The sequence below is a fragment of the Giraffa tippelskirchi genome, chromosome 1 (assembly GCF_054371585.1).
Source record: "Giraffa tippelskirchi isolate mGirTip1 chromosome 1, T2T-mGirTip1v1.2.pri, whole genome shotgun sequence".
NCBI classification, from domain to species: domain Eukaryota; kingdom Metazoa; phylum Chordata; class Mammalia; order Artiodactyla; family Giraffidae; genus Giraffa; species Giraffa tippelskirchi.
In genome coordinates this window covers 102,612,843-102,634,157 of record NC_137275.1, presented here as the reverse complement: position 1 = coordinate 102,634,157, position 21,315 = coordinate 102,612,843, and the positions used below count along the sequence as shown (strand labels likewise).

At 43.2% G+C, this 21,315-nt stretch overlaps 2 protein-coding genes and 1 long non-coding RNA gene across 3 annotated transcripts in view; 2 read left to right on the top strand and 1 right to left on the bottom strand.

The window, feature by feature from the left end:
• The window catches only part of LOC145505566 (liprin-alpha-1-like), a 488,322-nt gene that overhangs the window by 213,803 nt on the left and 253,204 nt on the right, over positions 1 to 21,315 (bottom strand).
• Positions 1 to 21,315, top strand: part of LOC145505679 (uncharacterized) — a 50,792-nt gene that overhangs the window by 15,280 nt on the left and 14,197 nt on the right. The gene's annotated exons all lie outside the window — the stretch shown is intronic.
• Positions 536 to 20,165, top strand: LOC145505608 (liprin-alpha-1-like). Of its 2 annotated transcripts, none has more exons than XM_081488126.1 (4): positions 536 to 2,037; positions 6,396 to 9,084; positions 9,172 to 9,269; positions 18,387 to 20,165. In XM_081488126.1, the coding sequence occupies exons 2-4, from the start codon at positions 8,903 to 8,905 to the stop codon at positions 18,464 to 18,466; spliced, it is 360 nt and encodes a 119-aa protein (XP_081344252.1). In that variant the 5' UTR covers positions 536 to 2,037; positions 6,396 to 8,902; the 3' UTR covers positions 18,467 to 20,165. The 2 variants fall into 2 exon arrangements, 1 of the variants encoding a protein (XP_081344252.1); XR_014053148.1 differs by lacking the exon at positions 6,396 to 9,084 and adding an exon at positions 14,210 to 14,339 and having other exon boundaries at positions 605 to 2,037; positions 18,387 to 19,603.

Genomic DNA, 21,315 nt, shown 5'->3' with positions numbered 1-21,315 from the left:
TCAGAACCTCAGGAGACTCACCCCACCCCCACTATAGGCAGAACCCTCCGCAGGCATTAAAACAGCTGCGGAGTCACTATGGCCCAAGCCCTGGTTACGGATCCCTGGAGCCTACTACAGCCTGTACAGCGTGAATAATCAGGTCCTTTATACACAGATTCCCGCCTGTCAGATCTGAGCTTGGGATTCATTGTAAGCTCTGGCCCTCCCATGGCAGCCAGGTGGGCCGCGAGTAGACAAAGGGGCTAGGTTCTGAGTTTCGAGGGAGGCATTGAAAGGACAGGCATGGAGGCAACCTGTTGTAAACTGAGGGAGGGTCCCTGCGTGTCTCAGAGGAGGCCTCTGGTGTGCAAGTGTGGAGGAGGGCCCCCACAGTGCAAAGGAAAGAGAGGTACTCAGGGGCAAAGGCTCTTGGCCTCTCCTGTAGCAGCTCCAGTTGGTAGCCCGTGAAAAGTGGACAGCCAATGTGGTCACATGAGCGTGACTCATTCCCTCACAAAGCCAGAGAAAGGGGGCAGGGTGTGGCAGTACCCCGAGGGTGTGGTGGGGTGGATGAAGGGAGGTGTCCTTCCTCTCTTTAGTGCAAACTGCTTTTGTCAGCCTCAGAGCTGCCAGACGGCAGTTACCAAGTCAGGTCCCCACAGTACCCAGTGTGGGCTGGGCGCCTTAGCCCCTGTCACATGGACAAGCCACACCATAAGGCTCCCCTGAGTTCTAACAGCAGGACCTGGGGGTTTTGTCTAGGTACACACTTCCTTGCTGTAGCTTTGTTACCTCCTTTGAGCCCCGCTTTTGTCCTCTAGAAAAAGGACATTGATTCCTACCTTAGCAGGTTGCTACCTTAATCCTGTGAAGACTAATTAGGGGAACCCTACAATGAGTAGCTTGCCTTAAGACATATCAATGACTAGCTGGCCTTAAGAGATCCTGGGCTTCCCTGATAGATCAGCTGGTAAAGAACCCTCCTGCCATGCAGGAGACCCCGGTTTGATTTCTGGGTCGCGAATCCTGATCCGCTGCAGAAGGGACAGGTACCCACTCCAGTCTTCTCGGGCTTCACTTGTGGCTCAGCTGGTAAAGAATCTGCCTGCAATGCGGGAGACCTGGGTTCAATCCTTGGACTGGGAAGATCCCCTGGGGAAGGGAAAGGCTACCCACTCCAGCAGTCTGGCCTGGAGAATTCCATGGACTGTAGAGCCCATGGGGTCGCAAGAGTCGGACACGACTGAGGAACTTCACTTCACTTTCAAGAGATATGACCTGAATCCAGATTAAACTGGAGGCTCCCAGTGTCCTCTGGCATTTCTTCCCTGAAGCCAGCCAAAACCCACACACGTGCATTTCCAGGGTCTCCACTTAGCCAGCTGGACAGAAAACCCAGCGTGGTGCAAACAAGCTGACAGACAAGCAGGAGAGGACTCACCGGCAGACGGCTTCGCTCAGGTCTCAGGTGGATCTCCGGGACCACGGCAGGAACCGGCGCTCTCAGACCCTGGGCTCAGCAGCGCCCTCATTCTCAGGCCGGCGGCTCTGCCCTGACGGGCGCGGGAAAGCCACCAACTGCCCCAGGCTGACCTCACGCCGCTTCCACCGCTGTAGCCTGACTTCACCCGGCCACACCCCTTTTGGCGGAACTTCCACTTCCTCTTCCTCCCTTGATTCCAGCCTGAGGTCCGGCCCTGGGCCCCGATTGGTCACAGCCCCAGTCCTGAGCCAATCACGGTGGCCAGGGAGGATGGAGCACACCGATTGGCCAGGTCCAGGTCATGGGACCATATTCCAGGTCCCGTGACCATACTCCAGGTCACGTGTGAGCTGCTCGCCCTGTGTCAGGGGTGGAGAGAGTGCCGTACCCGAAGAGCAGGGCTGAGAGTCCAGTCACTGTGTCCGTGTGCTCAGGGTCCTGGGACCTGCCTGCGCGTCCTCTCTACACACCGCTTTGTCCTCTGCAGACGGAAGATTCACGATAAACCTCTTCGCTTCGCAAGCGCTGTTGCACGCACCCACATTCAAGGGAGCAAGGCCTCCGGTTTGAAGGTAAGTTTGGAGATCCTCTCTTAACCTCCGGGCTTGTTTCTTGTAGCCTCTTAGAATAATTTATTCAGTCTGAAAACCCCCAGGAGGACCACCACATGCTGCTTTGCGTATTCAGGATTCTTAGCTGTTCTGAGTAGAGGGCATGGCCCAGGGGCCTCCCAAAGGCAATGAATTTTGTCCAAGGAAGCACCTGAGAGGCTGAATCTGAGTCACTTTGCTGTACACCTTAGACAAACAAATTATGGTAAATCAGCAATACCTCAATTTAAAGAAAAGATATTTCCTCATCAAAAATTGTTCGAATTTTGTCAAGTTTTTCTTTCAATTGTTGGTTCTTAGTATGCAGTCTAATTGGTTTGGTGGTGTTTTGTGAGGTAGGGATCCAACTTACCTTCTCCTATGGATACAATATTGTCCCAATGGGACGATTCCTTTGTCCTTTCTCCTGGAAATGTCCTTTCTGCGTTTACATATTAAGAAGCTTTTTTCAAAATGCCAAGTATCGAGAACTTCAGGTCTTTGGTAATTTGTACCCCAGAGGCTTGTTTCCACTTCTGTGTCTTCTCTTCGCATTTTACCATTGCCCGTTTGTCGTATACACAAGTGCCCTCAGAGGGCTCTCTGAAGTGAACCGTGTGTGTTTCTGTGAGGACAGAGGATGTGAGCACAGAGGAGAGGCTGAGTCCATAGTGACCATGTGACCATGCTCAGCAAGCCCAATATTAAGTCTGGCTGAGACTTTCTCAGGCAAGGTCTGTGTTTCTTCCTCTTGGTGTCTGGATATGCAAAACGATGTTGGTGGATTGGGACGTGGGTCCCTGGGTCCAGCAGTGTAGAGATATACCCATGGCCTGCTTTTCCATGATACTTTCCTCCTGCGTGCTCCGCTGAGCTGGTGTGGAGAGATTTCTGCTAAAGGCTTGAGAGGTAGTCAATCCTTCTGCTTTTCATGCCCTGCCTCGTCCATACTTCTGTCATTTTTTTTAATGTAGCTAATTTTCAATGGTGTTAGCCCTTGTGTCATTGTGACACTCAGGCACCTGTGGTTTAATAGACCTCCAAGTCCCGGGAGCTCTTTGCCTGGTGGAGACATGGAGCACTCAGGGAGCAGTACCACATCACCCTGGAGCCTGGACCAGAGAGAAGGTTCTTGCCAGGAAGGCTCCATCCCTGCTGTGGGGGGTTCGGAGTTATCACTTCCGATTGTGCATCCCCCGGGCCCTCGGTGCAGGCCCCACTCTGAGATCTGGAAAGGAGGTGGCTTCCCTCCCTGACACAGAAGTAGTCTTTTCTGTCCTCATCCTTGTCGCCTCCCATCTGGCTCCCAGGCTCTACCCTTGAGCCTCACCCACAGGATCAGGAGAGCCCAGTTCTAGAGGAGTGTCATACAAGGAGAGTCTCCTGGAGACACTCCATCCCCGGGCCTAAATAAGCACTTCTTCGGAGTTTCACAGCCCTGGGTGTAGATCCTGGGTTTGTGTCCATTTTACAGCTGAATATGTTGAGCCTCAGATCATTGTGTGATTTTCCCTGGGTCACTGTGCGGGTCAGCGGGTGAGCTGAGATTTGAACCCAGACTGTATGTCTTGGAGGCCGTGACGATACAGGTGTTTCCGCTCCTCGGTTAAATTTATTTCAAGTTTTTTTTTTTTTTTTGGATGCATTTGTATATGGGACTTTTCTGTTTTCTTATGCTTCCTATCCTGCTATATTGCTGAGTTTATTAGTTGTAATACTTCTTACTTGGTGGCGTTTTTAGGGTTTCATATAAATCCTGTCATAATCAAATAGTGACAGTGTAACTTCATCTGTTCCAATGGGGATGCCGTTTATTTCCTTTTCTGGCCTAGTTCCTCTGGGTAGGACACTTCCGCCACTATGTTGAACAAGATTGGTGAGAACAGGCATCCTTGTACTATTCCTGATCTTTTAGGAAAATCTTTCAGCTCTTTATCACTGAGTTGGATGTTAGCTGTGGGTTTGTCTTAACGTGCCCTTTAGGATGTTCCATGGATAACCACTGTATTGAGAGATGGTATCAGAATTGATGTTACACTTTGTTGAAAGCTTTTTCTGCAATTATTGAGAAGATCACATGATTTTAGTCTTCATTTTGCTCATATTGTGTCTCACAGTAATTGATGTACAGACAATAAATCATGCTTGCAGGCCCAGAATAAATCCATTTGATCCTAGTGTATGATTCTTTTAATGTATGCTTCAGTTTGGCTTGGTAATATTTTTTTGAGGATTTTTACATCCAGGTACACCAGGGTCAGGGTTCTGTAGTGGTTCATATGGTAAAGAATCTGCCTGCAATGTGGGAGGCCTGGGTTTGACCCCTGGGTCAGGAAGATCCCCTCGAGAAAGGAATGGCTACCGCACTCCAGTATTCTTGCCTGGGAAATTCTGTGGACAGGGACCTGGTGGGTTGTAGTCCATGGGTCACAAATAACTGGACATGACTGAGTGGCTCACACTTACAAGAGTGCTTCTTGACATTTTTAATATCTACATTGAAGATTTTATCTCAGTCAAAAATTGCAGTCAAAGGCAAACATGTCAAAAGTCCAAGAGTCCTTAGAATTAAATGACAATAAGACATAACAGATGAAAGCAAGAAGGACTCCACATATTTACTTTTCATAAGAATTTTAGCTCTTCCGAGGAATTCTCATTAAGCTGAATTAAAATGCAAGCTTTAGTTTAAAATCTTAACCTTTTTCGGTATCATGTTTCTATTTTGAGACTGAAAGTTCATTATTTATGTACGAGATATTAAGCAATGCTATGTAGCTATTAAAATCATATTTTCAAAAACTCTAATGACATTTACAAGCACTTATACTGGAAAAATAGCTAGGAATAGAAGATGATCCCGTATAGCTTTAAATGAAAGTACAGATGTGTTGAATGATAGTTTTCAGATTGTATTTATTGATTTTTATTTGGAGAATAACTGCTTTACAATGTTTGGTTGGTTTTCCTCATGCAACACCACGAATAAGTATATTATCCACTCTTTGGTTAGACTGCCTCCCAGTTCCTGGCATCCCACCCTCTAGGTCGTCCCAGAGCACCATGCTGGGCTCCCTATGTTATCCAGCAACTTCCCATTAGCTAGCTATTTTGCATATGGTAGTGGCTATGTTTCATTGCTACTCTCTCCATTTGTCCCACTCTCTCCTTCTCCAGCTGAGTTCACAAGTCCTTCCTCTACATCTGTGTATTTATTTCTGCCCTTCAAATATTCACCAGTACCATTTTACAAGATCGCATGCGTATGCATTAATATACTACATTTGTTTTTCTCTTTCCGACTGACGTCACTCTGTATCCCAGTTTCTAGGTTCATCCACCTCAGTTCAACGGATTCGTATTTGTTCCTTTTCATGGCTGAGTCGTGTTCCATTGCATGTATGTCCCACAACTTCTTTTTCCATTGTTCTCTTGAGAGACATTAGGTTGCTTCCATGCCCTGCCTATGTTAAATAGTGCTGCAATGGACATTGGGTACGAATGTCTTTTTAGAGTTATGGTTTTCTCAGGGTGTATGGCCAGTAGGGGATTGTTGTGTCATATTGTAGTTTTAGTCCTACTTTTTAAGGAAACCTATGTTCCTTCTCCATAGTGGCTGTATCCATTTACATGCCTACTAACATTGCAAGAGGGTTCCCTTTCTTCCATGTCCTGTCCAGCGATTATTATGTGTAGAATTGTTGATGATGGCCATTGTGACTGGTGTGAGGTGATACCTCATGTAGTTTTGATTAGCATTTCCTGAATAATGAGCGATGTGGAGCATCTTTTCATGTGTTTGGTGGCCTTCTTCCTGTCTTCTTTGGAGAAATTTGTTCAGGTCTTCTGCTCATTTTTCAATTGGTTGCTTTTTTTCCAGTATTAGTCTCGATCATCTACTTGTGTACTTTGTAGATAATCCTTTCCCAGGATTCCATAACGTACATAATTCCTCAGAACATACCTTAGTCTTTTTGGACGGAAGAACATCAAGTGCCTTCTTTGGTGTGTATGTATGTACATGGCATGGGTTTATTTTCATTGTGCAGATCTTGCCCTTATTCCATTAGATTTATCCCTGAGGAGTTCATAGGTTTTGATGACATTATAATCAAGGGTATTCTTTAAAATGTCAATTTCTGGTCTCGTTTAGTATGCTGAAGTACGGAGCATTTTTATATGTTGACCTTGTATCCTGCAACGTTGCTGAACTCACTTTCATGCTTGTACCTCTTTTGTTGATTCATTTTCCACGTTAATCATCAGGTCGTCAGCAAGTACAGTTATATTGTTTTTTCAGTTCATATGATTTCGATTTCTTTTTTCTTGTCTTGTTACAGTGGCTAGGAGTTCCAGTACAGAGTTGAATAAAAGCCAAGAGAGCAGACATCCTTGCTTTGTTCCTGATCTTCAGGAGAAACACCATATGATGTCAGCTCTACATTTTTTGTAGATGCCGTTTATGAGGTTGGGGCAGTTTTCTTCCATTCCTAGATTGCTAAGATTTCCATATATAAATGATAAATATTGTCAGATGCCTTTTCTCTCTCTTTTGAGGTGAGACTGTGGTTTTTATTTTCAGTCCATTGATATGGTGAATTTCACTGATTTCTTCAAATGTTGGCCCAAACTTATGTTCTTGGGATAAACCCTACTTGTCATGATACCTTGTACTTTTAATTGATTACTGATTTCCTGATGTGTCATTAAGGAATTTTGCATCTGTGTCTCTGAGGGATATTGATATTCTTGTAATATGTTTGTCTGGTTTGGGTATCAAGAGAATTCTGGCCTCAGAATGAGTTAGGTGTTTCTTTCTTCACTATTTTGGAATAGTTTGTGTATAACCAGGATTTTCTTCATAACTGTTTGTTAGGATTCACTACTAAGGCCATTTAGGATAGAGATTTTGTGCCTGTGGGTGTATGGGTGGGTAAGATTTCTAACTACGGATTTGAGTTTCAATAGATTGAGGTTATCTGTTTCTTACTGAGTGGCTTTCATAGGTTGTGTCTTTCAACAAAGTAGGGTATTTTATCTAAGTTGCCTGAAGTTGTTCACAGTTTACCCTTTCCTTTCAGTGTCTATAGGATCTGTACTGATGTTCCCTCTTTGATTCTTGATATTGGTAGTTTATGTCTTCTCTTTTTTCTTCGTCACTCGGCTTAGTCAGTTTTATTGATATTTTGAAGAACCTGATTTTAGTTTTTTCATTTCATTTTGTTTCTCTGGTCTCTGTTTCATTGATTTTTACTCTTTCATTTTCTTCTTTCTGCTTGCTGTGGATTTCATTTGTTCTTTTATAAGTTGTTTAAGATAGAGTCTTAGAGGATCGATTCAGAATCTTTCTTCATTTGTGTAAGTATTTAATCCTATCAGTTTCCCTCCAGGTACTGATCTAGCCATGTCCTGCAGCTTTTTATTATATTGTATATTCACTTTTATTCACTTCAACATATTTCCTGTTTCATTTGTGATTTCTTCTTTGACACATGAATTCTTTAGAAATATGCTACTTTGCTGATGTTTGGGAGACTCCTGGATATCAGGGTTTTTTTAATTTCTAATTTAAATCTGTTGAGATCAGAAAACATGCTTTGTATGATTTGAGTCACTTTAAGTATGCTGAGATTTGTCTGTCTTTTGAAGAATGTCCCGTATCCCCTTGAGAAGAGTTTTATCGTGCTTCTTGTTGGATAGACTGTTCTATCAGATGTCAGTTAGATCAAGTTGGTTGATAGTGCTGTTTAAGAGGGTTCTCTGGTAGCTCAGATGGTACAGAACCTGCCTGGAATGCGGGAGAGCTGGGTTTGATCCTTGGGTTGAGAAGATCCCTGGGAGGAGGGCTTGGCAACCCACTCCAGTACTCTTGCCTGGAGAATGGTTTAAAGGCTTCAACATCCTTACTGACCTTGGTTGGTTGTCTGTTTTGGCTTCCTTATTCAATCAGTTATTGAGTCACGGCGAGGAAGACTGAGGTCCCTGACTGTAATCGTGGGTGTGTCTATTTCTTCTTTCAGTCTATTTCGTTGTTGTTTTCCTTATCTCTTCTTTTTAAAGCTATTTTTTAATACACTTAACTGACTTTGAAATTAGCAGATGTGTTGCTAAAGAAATTTGGAACACAAAGCGTCGAAACTAAAATTCAAGCTAGCCAGAGATATTTTTAGTGAGTAGAGTTAGGTCGATCCTTCAAACTTGTTCATGAGTCGTGCTCATTCTTTGTTGACATATTATGATGTATAAAAGCTATTTCAGAGAAGTAATGTGTAGTCATTACAATTTTATCATGGTTTGGTAGATAGGTTAAATTTATTGCCACAGATGAGTCATAGACTTTTAATGGTATAATTTCTTTGTATAAAATTTTGCCAGCAAATTTAAAAGGTAGCAAAGAAAAGATCAAATAATTTTGAAGTTATGATCAATACTGTTGTCTTTGGCTTAGCCTTTGAGATTATGTAATTGTTTAAAAATCCATTTTCAAGATGATGTAAATGGCCCTTGTGACTGCTTCCGTGGGTTTTTTTCCTCAATTGCTGCTGCTGCTGCTAAGTCGCTTCAGTCGTGTCCGACTCTGTGCGACCCCATAGACGGCAGGCCACCAGGCCCCCACGTCCCTGGGATTCTCCAGGCAAGAACACTGGAGTGGGTTGCCGTTTCCTTCTCCAATGCATGCAAGTGAAAAGTGAAAGTGAAGTCACTCAGTTGTGTCCTACTCTTCACGACCCCATGGACTGTAGCCTACCAGGCTCCTCCGTCCATGGGATTTTCCAGGCAAGAGTACTGGAGTGGGTTGCCATTGCCTCCTCCATTTTTTCCTCAATTAACCATCCTTAATTACTGAATGCAGACCCGCGCGTACAGGAACGTGAAACATGAGTGGATCGGCAACAAGTGGCTGCCCAGTCTCGGCCTCCCGCACAACCGTAGCTATTTCGTGGAGTGCCTTGTGCACGTGCGGATGCTGGACCACTTGACCAAGAAAGCCCTTCGTGGGCAACTGAAAATGGTTGATAGTTTTCACAGGTCAGTCGGTGCAAGAAGTTCTCACTAGCCTGCTGAGAGATGTTTGCCTGCGGCCAGGTCTAAATTTTTTTTTTCTCTTGGAAACAGAAACAGTTTCCAGTGTGGAATTGTGTGCCTGCAAAGGTTGAACTATGACCAAAAAGAACTGGAAAGGAAAAGAGAAGAAAGCCAGCATGACCTGAAAGGCTAGTACAGTCCTATTTCTTGCTTCCCAGTGTATAAGCAGCCTCAGTGATTTCCTATTTGAAAGAAAACTTCAGGAAATGCTTTCCTTGGAGAAAACACACCTCGCATCATGACAGAGGAGGGAGGGATGGAAAGGACTGTTTTTGAGGTCGTCCTCTGTGGCCAGAGAACTTGTGCTCCGTCCTTGGGCTCACGTCGGTGAGCTCAGTCGTGTCTGACTTGTTGCGACCCCGTGAACTGTAGCCTACCAGGATCCTCCGTCCATGGGATTTTTTAGGCAAGAGTACTGGAGTGGGTTGCCATTTCCTTGTCCAGAGGATCTTCCCGACCTAGGGATTGAACCCAGGTCTCCTGCATTGCAGGCAGATTCTTTACCATCTGAGCCACCAAAGGTGCTGAGTACTCTGCAGATTGTAGATGCCACTGATTAATTCACAGAAATTCCTTGCTTAGGACTTTGCAGATGAAGTTACTGCTCAAAGATTACTTTTGTCATTTAAAAAAAGCAAAGTTAATATCTGATTTGAATGTGATGACTGTTTTAATTAATTTCCATTTATATGCACTATCAATTAATTCAATTAAAACATTGGGCTTTTAAAAAATTGAGTATCTTATACTGAAGTGAGTTTCTCTTTGTGCACGTGCTAACAAACTTCATGCATCTATCTGTGCGTCATGAATTGTTTTTTTTTCCCCTCCCTTCCTTTCTGCCTTCCTCATCTTTCTTTTTTGTAAAGTGTAGTTGATTTACAATGTTATATTAGTTTCAAGTGTGTAACAGTGATTCAGAATTTTTTCTTAACTTTTTTTTTTTTTTACTGGCTGTGCTGAGTCTTTGCTGCTGCACAGGCTTTTCCCTTGCTGCGGCAGGCGGGGACACTCTCTAGCGGTGGTTCCTCAGCTTCTCACTGCAGTGGCTTCTCTTGCTGTGGCTCCCGGGCTCTAGAGCACTGGCTCAATGGTTGTGGGGCATGGACTTGGTTGCTTCTTGGCATGTGGGATCTTCCTGGATCACGGATTGAACCCGTGTCTCCTGCATCAGCAGGTGATTCTTTGTCACTGAGCAACCAGGGAAGCCCTGATTCAGCAGTTTTACAGATGACACTCCATTTAAAGCTATTACAAAATAATGACTATATTTCCCTGTGCTGTACAATATATCTCTGTTGCTTAGCTATGTCATACATAGTCGCTTGTATGTCTTAATCCCATACCCCAATTTTGTCCCTCCCCAATTGTCCCTGAGATAAAGTTGTGAGATATATACATATACAGTGGACTATTACTCAGCCATAAAAGGAGAAAACTCTGCTATACACAACAATGCGATGGACCTAGAGAGTCTTCTGTTCAGTGAAATAAGCCAGGGAAAGACAAATACTCTCTGCTGTCACTGACATATGGGATTTTTAAAGTGAAATAAACAAACATACCAATCACAGTTATAGACAAATGTCCTAGCAGCTCCCTGCCTCTCTTCATCCCGCTTCCCTTCGCAACTCTTTCCTTTGCTTTCCTCCCCGCTTCCTTCTGTGCTCTTCCTTCCCTTTCTCTCTCTGCTTTTCCTTTTTCTCCTCCTCTCTCTCCTTTCCATGCTCACTCTCCTTTCTCCCTCCACCCCATGCCTTTCAGTGACCATGTTGAGCCAAGGGGGTGTTGTTGTTGTTTTTCAGTCACTAAGTTGTGCCCAACTCTTTGTGACCTCATGGACTGCAGCTGTCAGGATGCTCTGTCCTCCACTATCTTCTGGAATTTGCTCAGATTTATGTCCATTGAGTCAGTGATGCCATCTAACCATCCCATCCTCTGCTACCCCCTTCTCTTGTGGCCTTCAATCTTTCCCAGCATCAGGGTCTTTTCCAGTGAGTTGGCTCTTCCCATCAGGTGGCCAAGGGGTAAATTAAGCTTATTTCTTTCTTTAGCACATTCAGTGGAGTAACACATAGAACAGGCTCAGCATCACTAAGTTGGTCTGTTTACTGAGCTGACTATAGTATTAACAGATCCCTACCAGAAAATGTGCTGTGTCCAGGAATCACTCAACTTTTTAACTTTCTAATCGCAAAGTGAATTCTTCCTTTTATATCTTAGAGGTCGGAAAAAATTACATCTTTGGGCTGCTTTCCTTTTTCCAATTCACCTGCTTTCACATTTTAAGTATTTGATTTTACAGTTTTAAGCAAATCATGGGGCCGTGTGTGTGTGTTCATAATCTGAAATACATCACAACTTATCTTTGTTTCATGAAATGCCAGTTAAACACTAGATACTGTCATTTGGTCAATTTGTGATATATACAAGCTGTGCTTGTATCTATTTGCATTCATCAGGACAAGTATTTAAACTAAATTGGTGTGCTAGTTCAATATGACTAAGTTCCATCAATTTTATCAGTTGATTGCCTCATTTAGTGGGTGTTTACATTTTTCTAAATAACTAACCTCAACATTTAAAACTAGCCTTGTCATTGGGAATCCAAAATTAATTTAATTTCTAACAAGAGCATGAGAAAGGGTGCAATTAGGATACTTGATAAAGTAAGTTTTAAATCAAAAAGATCAAATTTAAAACATAGAATGATAATCTGACAAACTGGGTTTAATAATTACTGTGAATTTTGACCCAATACAGATGTAAATATCATGAAATATCTACACTTACACATGTCCACATCAATAAGGTTTATTGGCAGAAGTCTTTTGCAAGGTAATTTGATAATACATATTATAATAACTAGAGAAATGTGTATAAACTTCATGACTACCACAGGGAAGTAAACATTCCATCTTAAAAAACTGGGAAAATATCGGGGCATGAAGACGTCCATCATGGTGTTACCTATAATAGTAATACATTAAAATCCACGTAAACATCCAGCAATAGGAAAATGACCAAATAAATAAGAGTATCATGAAATTGATAGAATTTTGTATAGCCATTAAAGAAGTAAAAATCATGGAGGCTCTGTAGGAACATAGAACATTCCATACTAAAATGTTATATGCTGTCTGTGCTATCATTTAATTTATGTGAGAACCACAGAACTAGAACTATTTATCCAATGTGTGCTTAGGGAGAATATGTCAGACTCTGTGCTAAAAACAACAGGCAGAAGCTGGCATGTAAAACCTTTGAGTATTTAATAAGTGTTTATGTGTAGTTTGTTTAATGCAGTGCTTGCTGTGTTAGTTTGCTGGGGCAACAATATCGAAGCCCTAGAGACACCTACTGCCTCACACTTCTGGAAGCCAGAAGTCCACAACCAAGGTTCAGGCAGAGCTGACCCCTCCTGAGGGTCAGGATGGCATCTCCCCCACGCCTCGCCCGTCAGTGCTGGTGGTTTGGCGATAATCACGGGCGCGCCTGGGCTGTGGGAAGCACCACCCCCATCTCTGCCTTCGCCTTTATATGGTGTTCTCCCCGTGTGCTGGTCCGTCTCCGGATTTTTGCTTTTTTAAGGATACCACTCACAATGGATTGGGCCCACCCAAGCTTAGTGGTGAAGAAGTGCCTGCCAATGCAGGAGACTTAGGTTCAATCCCTGGGTCAGGAAGATCCCCTGGAGAGGAAAATGGCAACCCACTCCAGTATTCTTGCCTGGGAAATCCCATGGACAGAAGAGCCTGGTGCGCTACAGTTCATGGAGTTGCAGAGTTGGACATGACTTAGCAACTAAACAACAACGTGTGTGTGTGCTTGCTAAGTCACTTCAGTCATGTCTGACTCTGTGCAACCCTATGGACTAAAGCCCGCCAGGCTCCTCTGTCCATGGGATTCTCCAGGCAAGCATACTGGAGTGGGTTGCCATGCCCTCTTTCAGGGGAGCTTCTCGACCCAAGGATCAAACCCATGACTCTTATGTCTCCTACATTGCAGGCAGGTTTTTATCACTTCAATAGTAGGACTCAGTGCCCCCTGGGGAACCCTAGCAACAACAATGACCTCTAATTAAATCCATCCCCTCGGTAAAGATGGGCTCTCTAAATAAGGTCAGCCTCTGAGGCGCTGGCGGTTAAGCACTCCAGTAAATGAATTTATTGTGGATGGGGCTGAATTCAACCCATTACATTTAGGATACTATAACGTTTTAGTAAATATTGGCTAATATTGTTATTATTCTTGCCAATAGTATTAAGAGCAGTAGTCAGAATATCATGAGATTGTGTGTTGTGAAACCAATCGCATTAACAAAATAGGATGAAAACCGTTGATTTTCTAGGGTGATAAGTTTCTAAGTAATCAGGAGTTTTTTGTTTCCTTCTTCTGTTTTTCTCACCCTTATTTTAAAATTTTTATCATGCCTATCCTTCTCTAGATTTCGCACTATTTAAAAAGGGGGGAAATCTAAAACATCTCTTAAATATTAATATAAGCAGTTGCCATTCAACCATAAATACAAATTCCCAGGCTTTCCTCTCTTTCCCATCTTCAAACAGTGTCTTTTTCGTCTCCAATAGAAACACACCTGTGAAAAGTCCAGCTCCCTGATGGAGGAAGACAGAGGCTCTTTTCTTTCATTCTGTCTTTAACTATTACTTGAAACAGCAGCCTTCTCAGCTGCCTTCGTGTCCATTCCGAGGACTCTCTTTACTTTCCGGCCACACCGTGCGGCATGTAGGAGCTCAGCTCACCAACCAGGGGTCGAACCCTTGCCCCCTGCACTGGAGGCGCGGTGTCTTAACCACTGGACCTCCAGGAAAGTCCCAGTTCTTAGAATGTTACTTCACCATCTCTGCTTTTCCTGGCAGGAAAAACAAGGCATAATGTTTAAATTTCTCTCATCTCTGCTGGTGACTGTGTAGTGATTACAACGTACGTGTTACTGCCTGTGGACTGTTTGTAGGAAAAAGGCCCTCAGGCCAGGTGACAAAATCTTTGCCTGTTTTAAAGTTATTCTTTTCTGTCATGATCTTTTTAAATATTTGTTTTCCTCCAGGTATCTGGTCTGTTGGATTTCTGTCTTCCTTGTGTGTCACCATCCTTGAGTTAGGACCCAGTGTTTTGTTTTCAGGAAACAAAATCTTGGATTGTGTAGCTTTCAGATTAAGAAGAAATGAATGATAAAGGTAACCGTCATTTTGGAGTATTGATGGGCCACTTTTAAAAATATATATATATAACTCATAGATTATTCAGCTAAAATTTTTATAACTTATTTTATTTTATTTGACCATGCTGGTCTCCGTTGCTATGCGGGCTTTTCTTGTTGCAGAGAGAGGGCACTCCCCTCTGACTACAGAGCTGGGCCCTGGGCTCGCAGCTCAGTGTTCGGGCCCCAGGGTCCAGAGCACAGGCTCAGTACCGTGGTGTACGGACTGTTGCTCCAGACGTATGGGATCTTCCTGGACCAGTGATCGAACCTGAGTCTCCCGCACTGGCAGGCAGATTCTTTACCACTGAGACATCTGGGAAGCCCCCAGGAAAGAAATTTTAAATTAAAAATGTATTGTTTTCACCTCATAAGATACAAACTGTCTTATTAAAATAGTAAGACTCAGTATTAACACGAGGGTGAGGCAGAAGCCACAGTCCCTGGGACCGTAGTCATGAGCCCTTCTGTCTGGCCCTGCTCCTGATATCTCAGGGTCCCTACAGTTTTAGAAAGACATTTCATGTGCAAGAAAACAGAGGATCCGTTAAATGAATTATTATTCATCCAGATGATGGGATGCCTGACGATCATTAAACACTGCGTTAAGGACAATATTTCATGGAAAATGTTCACGATATATCAAGTGAAAGAGTAAGCTAATATAATACAGATTCGATTTTCTGCAATAATGATTAAAAAGTGTGGAAGTGTATACATCAAACTTAAGCCATCATTGTTTCTAGGCAATGGCACAATGGAAAAAGCTTTGTGATTTTAGCATTTTATAGTTTCTTTAGATGAACGTGCACTGATTATGAAATTGGGTGGACTGAAGTTGGGGTCTGTTATAATGTTGAGGGCTGAGGTAAAGCCATTATATAAAGAATCTTGAATATATAACACACTGGAGTATTAACACCCATTCATTTGTTTAATCACTTAACCATTAATTCATTTAACAAATACTTTCTACCCTTTTACTCTATGATAATCACTGAGGAAGGGCTTCCCAGGTGGCTCAGTGGTAAAGAATTCTCCTGCCAATGCAGAATCCCCTGGGTCAGGAAGATCCCCTGGAGTAGGAAATGGTAACCGTCTCCAGTATTCTTGCCTGGAGAATGCCATGGACACGGAGCCTGGCGGACTACAGTCCATGGGGTCTCCTATGAGTCGGACAGGGCTTAGCGAATACACAACAACAAAAAGTCATGGTGGAGGCCACCACGGATATACAACAGTGAGCAAAACAAACTCTCCCTGCCCTTAAGGAGCTTAGTGGGGAAAAGGAGAAGTAATAAGAATCACCCAAGTACATGTATAATTATATCCATGATAAGTGCAGTGAAGGAAAGGAATAGTGCTATGAGGGTCCATGGCAGGAATGCAATATCCATATTAAATTTTTAAATTATTATCTAATCAAAATATATAGTGCCTCCTTGTGTGTGTGTGTGTGTGTGTGCGCGCGCTGTGTATTGTACGTTGTCACCAGCAGCATCATCTCAAGTGAATACTCCAAAACTAGGAAAAGGAAATTCTAGCGAAAACATCTAGAAATACCAAAAGAGTCTGAAAATTCTTCAAAAGTAATATTGAAAAAAAAATATTGAACCTTTGCATGATGAATCCTGGATAATTGCCTGAAGCTCTTAGTGGTGGACCCCTGAAGATTTAGTTTTCCACCATGCTCTTATCATGCATGCATTTTCCCTCAGAAGCTGAAAGATAAATCTGACAAGCTCTGGATAAACACTGGCTAAGACTCTACACTTGCTGGTATGGGAAGGCGACATGACTTAGTCCCTCTTATCATCAGGTCTCCTATTAGGCAGCCTCGGCAAGGAGTCTGGATAGATCAACGTGTCAGGCTGCGTGCTTGGTGATGATTCAGACTGGGGTTGAGTTGAAGTCGCCACTCAAACAACTGGGAGTGTACAGCCGTGCACAATTCCATTTAAACTGCAGGAAAAGTGAGAAGAGGGATAGGGTTTTGAACCCTGGCCCAGGTGGCATTGTGGTCAAGAATCCACCTGGCAATGCGAGCGACACAAGGGACCCGGGTTTGATCCCTGGGTCAGGAAGATCCCCTGGAGGAAGAAATGGCAGCCTGCTCTACTATTCTTGCCTGGAGAATCCCATGGACAGAGGAGCCTGGCTGGCTACAGTCCATGGGGCTGCAGAGAGTCAGACACGACTGAAGAGACGCACACATCACTTTGAAACATGTTTATTTAGTCTCGTAAGAAAATGAAGGGGGAGCAGAAGAAACCGCTCGGCTGGCACCAGGACTTGCAGCTGGAGCGGCTCACGGTCCGCTCGCCTGGGCTCCGGGATTTCGCTCAGCTCAGACACGCGTTCCTGATTCCCCAGTCTCCTTACAAAGAGAGTCAGGCACTATTTCACTTTCCAACATCAATACAACAGGTCTAGTTTTCTTAAGTCAATGAGGGCATGATAGATCTGATGACCTTTTGTTGGAATGTCATTTATTAGTATGAGTAAATTATTCTCCACGGCTGAATTGATACCTATAGTAGATATATCTTCCTCCAGAGGCAGCAGAAAAGTCTACCGCTTTACCCTCTCGTGCACTGCAGAGATCTATTGTAGGCAGATTACAGATTTTCAGCTTTGGACTTGCAAAGGTGACCCCAGTGATGATGACTATTTTTTCTAATCTGTTTAGGAAATGCTATCATTCTCCTTCAATCTGATTATCTATATCTATAGGAGTATACCTTCAAAGGCTATGTATTTATTTAATCTAACAGGGAAAATGGAAAAAGTGACAAGAACGCTAGTCAAATTTCTTGGGCTCTTTTTTCAGGGAAGTAAGAAAAGTAATGAATTGACATTTCAGAGCATTGTTTATTTGCTTTTATAAGAGTTGTACATACCTGATTTTCTTTAATCTTAACCGTAACATTTGAAGTATAATCTTTGCATTTAGCTTATACTGTGAAGGTCTCCTATGTATTAAATACTGTTTACATATTTTGGAAACAGCAAGTCTTGCTCTCATCAAATTTATCTTTACATGAGGAAAATGAGATCCAGGCTTTCGAGGTGTCCATATCTTGTGCCTGGAACTTAATAAGTGGTCCGTAAATATTGACTGTGTAAAACAGAATAGGAGTTCAGTCAGGGCTGCCTGTTTCCACAACCCAGACTTTGTTCTGAGTAGTGTGTGTGTGTGTGTGTGTGTGTGTTTGAGAATACTATTCAGCCACAAAAAAGAAGGAAGTCTTGCCATTTGCAGGAACATGGGTAGATCTTGAGGGTATTATGCTAAGTGAAATGTCAGGCAGAGAAAAACAAAGGCTGTGTTATCTCATTTATATATGGAACCAAAAAAAAAAGCAAACAAACTCACAGAAAAAGAGATCAGGATTGTGTTTGTCAGAGGCAGAGATGAAGAGTGAGGGAATTGGATGGGGTGGTGAAAAGGTAAAAACCTTATGGATTCAGATTATTCTCCCCACAAAGTATATTCTTTAACAACTCTCTCCGAATAAATTTTGGAGAGGCTCGCTTTCTTAATTCAAATATAACTGAAATACCTTTTTAAAAATGAACTATCAGTGCGTGCAAACATAAAGAAACAGTGCAAGCCATAATGATGTAGTTCAATGGATTTTTAAAAATAATAATAGTAATAATAAAAATAAAATCTTAGATAACCAGCACCCATATCAAGAAACAGAAGCTCCCTAGCATCTCAGGAGCCCCCGCTGAGTGTCTCTAAGTCACTGCCTTCTCTTCCCACTTCGAAGATAATCTTTATCTTGACCTTTTTTCTGGCATGTGGGATTTCCATTGTGGCATGCAGAACCCTTAGTTGCTGCATGTGGGATCTAGTCCCTGACCAGGGATCAGATTGTCCCCCTGCATCAGGAATGTGGAGTCTTAACCCCTGGACCACCAGGGGCGGCCCCGTCCTGAGTTTTTACCCCATACTTTAATTTGCCTGTGTTTCAACTTCAAGTTAATTTTAGAAACCAGTAATACCCTCTTTTTCCAGGGAAGGAAATTCTACTCTTCAGGGAAGTTGCTTTACCTAAGACTGACCGTGCAGGTGGCATGTCTCCCAGTTCATTATAAGTCCCAGAAGGATAATGTTCGTATCATGGTCAACTTCCAAAATCAAGATGGAACCGTCCAATGTTTGAGTCACATGTCAAGGCTGATGTCCCCCCCACACACCAAAAGGGTAATGTAAAGAGGGCTTCCCAGGTGGTGCGGTGGTAAAGAACCCACCTGCTAATGTAGGAGGTGCAGGAAACCCGGGTTCAATCCCTGGGTCGGGAAGATCCCCTGGCAACCCACTCCAGTATTCTTGCCTGGAGAATCCCATGGACAGAGGAGCCTGGCAGGCTATAGTCCATAGGGTCACACAGAGTCAGACAGACATGGCTGAAGCAACTTAGTGCACACGCATGCACGCGCACACGCACACACACACATTGTCAAGATCTGAATATATATGTCCCTCCAAAATTCATATATTTAAACCTAACCCCCAAGGTGGGGCCTGGGAAGTGAGTCAGTCAAGAGGCAGAGCCCTCATGAATGGATTGGTGCCTTTATAAAAGCAGTCCAACACATTTCCCTTGCCTTTTCCACCATGTGAGTTTTCAGCAAAGAAATGGTCATCTGGGAAGTGGGCTCTCACCATCCATTCAATCTGCCAGCTCCTTAATCTTAGGCTTCCCAGCCACCAAGAAACATAGTTTATCCAATCCGTGGTGTCATATCTTTTTGTCTTTTCACACTGTTCATGGGGTTCTCAAGGCATGGATGCTAAAGCCGTTTGCCGTTCCCTTCTCCCGTGGAGGTTGCACGGCATGGCTCACAGTTTCACCGAGTTATACAGGGCTGATGCTGGGAAAGATCGAGGGCAGGAGGAGAAGGGGACGACAGAGGATGAGATGGCTGGATGGTATCATCGACTCAATGGACATGAGTCTGATCAAATTCCAGGAGACAGTGAAGGTCAGGGAAGCCTGGTGTGCTGCAGTCCATGGGTCAGAGAGTCAGACGCAGCTGAGAAACTGAACAGCAAGAGCCGGCGGCAGTTCGTCATGGCGGCCAGAGCGGAGCAATACACCTACTTGTTACCTGTTGGTTTCATGGAAGCTCTCAGACCAGTTAATCACACTTAGGGTAGAGTCAGTGGCCTTAAAACACAATCTTTCTTCAAGAAAAGATACTCACTGACTTTTTTTCTCTCAACCCTGGAAAGTTTCAGTCAGTTACATTTGGTCACGAAAAAAATGATAATGGCATGAAGGATAACCTGAAAATTTCAGCCAAAGAAATACTGGGATCATTAGATCATTACTATTGGCCACACCTCGGAGCATGTGGGATCTTAATTCCCAGATCAGGGATTGAGCTTGTGCGCCCTGCATTGAAAAGCAAAATCGTAACCACTGGACTGCAGGGGTAGTTCCTGGGATCATTGCATTACTAACTTTGATACCCTCAGAAATTTATTTGGCAGTCACAATGTCTCTGAAAGGATTAAGTCAACTTTTAAATATCTGTTACCTTACCGCTGAAAGAAATGCATCGTGTGTATTTTACAAGGTACCCCTGAAGTGTAGATTATTTCAGCTGATAGTTTCTGAGAGCAATAATAATAACAATAATAATAATAAAGCATTTTTCCTGCCTTTTCATTCAGAGGTCTTAGAGAAAAATTAATTGGGGAGTTTTAATGATTTCACTTTGGCTTTAGAGCTCTCTAATTATAATTAATCAGAGAATAAACATCTTGTATACAATTTTCACTTCCAAAGTCATATACCAAATATCTTTGATTTTTCATGGGTTTGCCAGTGAACATTCACTCTTCTTGTCAAGGAACCCACTCTCATAGCAGCAATTCGTCTTACCCTGGTGGCCTCTTGATTACAGCAAGCCATGTGAATCCAGTGTTTCAAAGTTATTTTTTACATGGAAAAAGAAAATACACCCGTTAACCCTAAATGACATTGTCAGCTGTCAACCTATCAATGACTGACATATTTCACTTGCTCAAATTCAAAAAAAGCTGTTCTGTAATGTCTGAAAATTGATTCTGAAGAGTGCATATGCTATTAGCCTACTTATTCATTCAAACAATGACTACACTCTGTCCAGAGATGTGATTCTGTCCATGTACAAGTACATACTTGCATCTGTACTTCTCTCTGTTGACGTAACTACAGGAAGAGCTGTGAGCCATTCTCTCTGGGGATAGGATTAGAAGAGACTCATTGTTACATTTTATATCTCCATATTGTCTGACGAACTCACAATCAAGTTTATTAGGTATAAGTCTCAGGCTGTAAACTGAAGTGTACAAAAAACATCTTTTCTCAGTGTGATTTTTCCCATTTTTATTTTTTTTCACTTTGTATTTTGTGTTGGGGCGTAGACAGTTAACAATGTTGTGATAGTTTCAGGTGGACCACTAAGGACTCGGCCGCACGTATGCCTGTATCCATGTCTTTGTGTTTTGTGTTGGGGCGTAGACAGTTAGCGATGTTGTGATAGTTTCGGATGGACCACTAAGGGCTTTGCCGCACATGTGCCCGTATCCATGTCTTTGTGTTTTGTGTTGGGGCATAGATAGTTAGCAATGTTGTGACAGTTCCGGGTGTGATAGTTCCCCACTAAGCGCTCGGCCGCACATATGCCCGTATCCATGTGTGCTCAGTCGTTAGGTCATGTCCGATTCTTTGCGAACCCATGGACTATTACCCTGCCAAATTCCTCTGTCCGTGGGATTTTTCCCGGCAAGAATACTGGAGTAGGTGGTGATTTCCTCCTCCAGGGGATCTTCCAAACCCAGGAATCGAATCTGTATCTCTGAGTCCCCCACATTGCAGGTGGATTCTTTACCACTGAGACTTGGGAAGCCCCATATACATGCATCGACTCTCCCCTAACTCCCCTCCCATCGA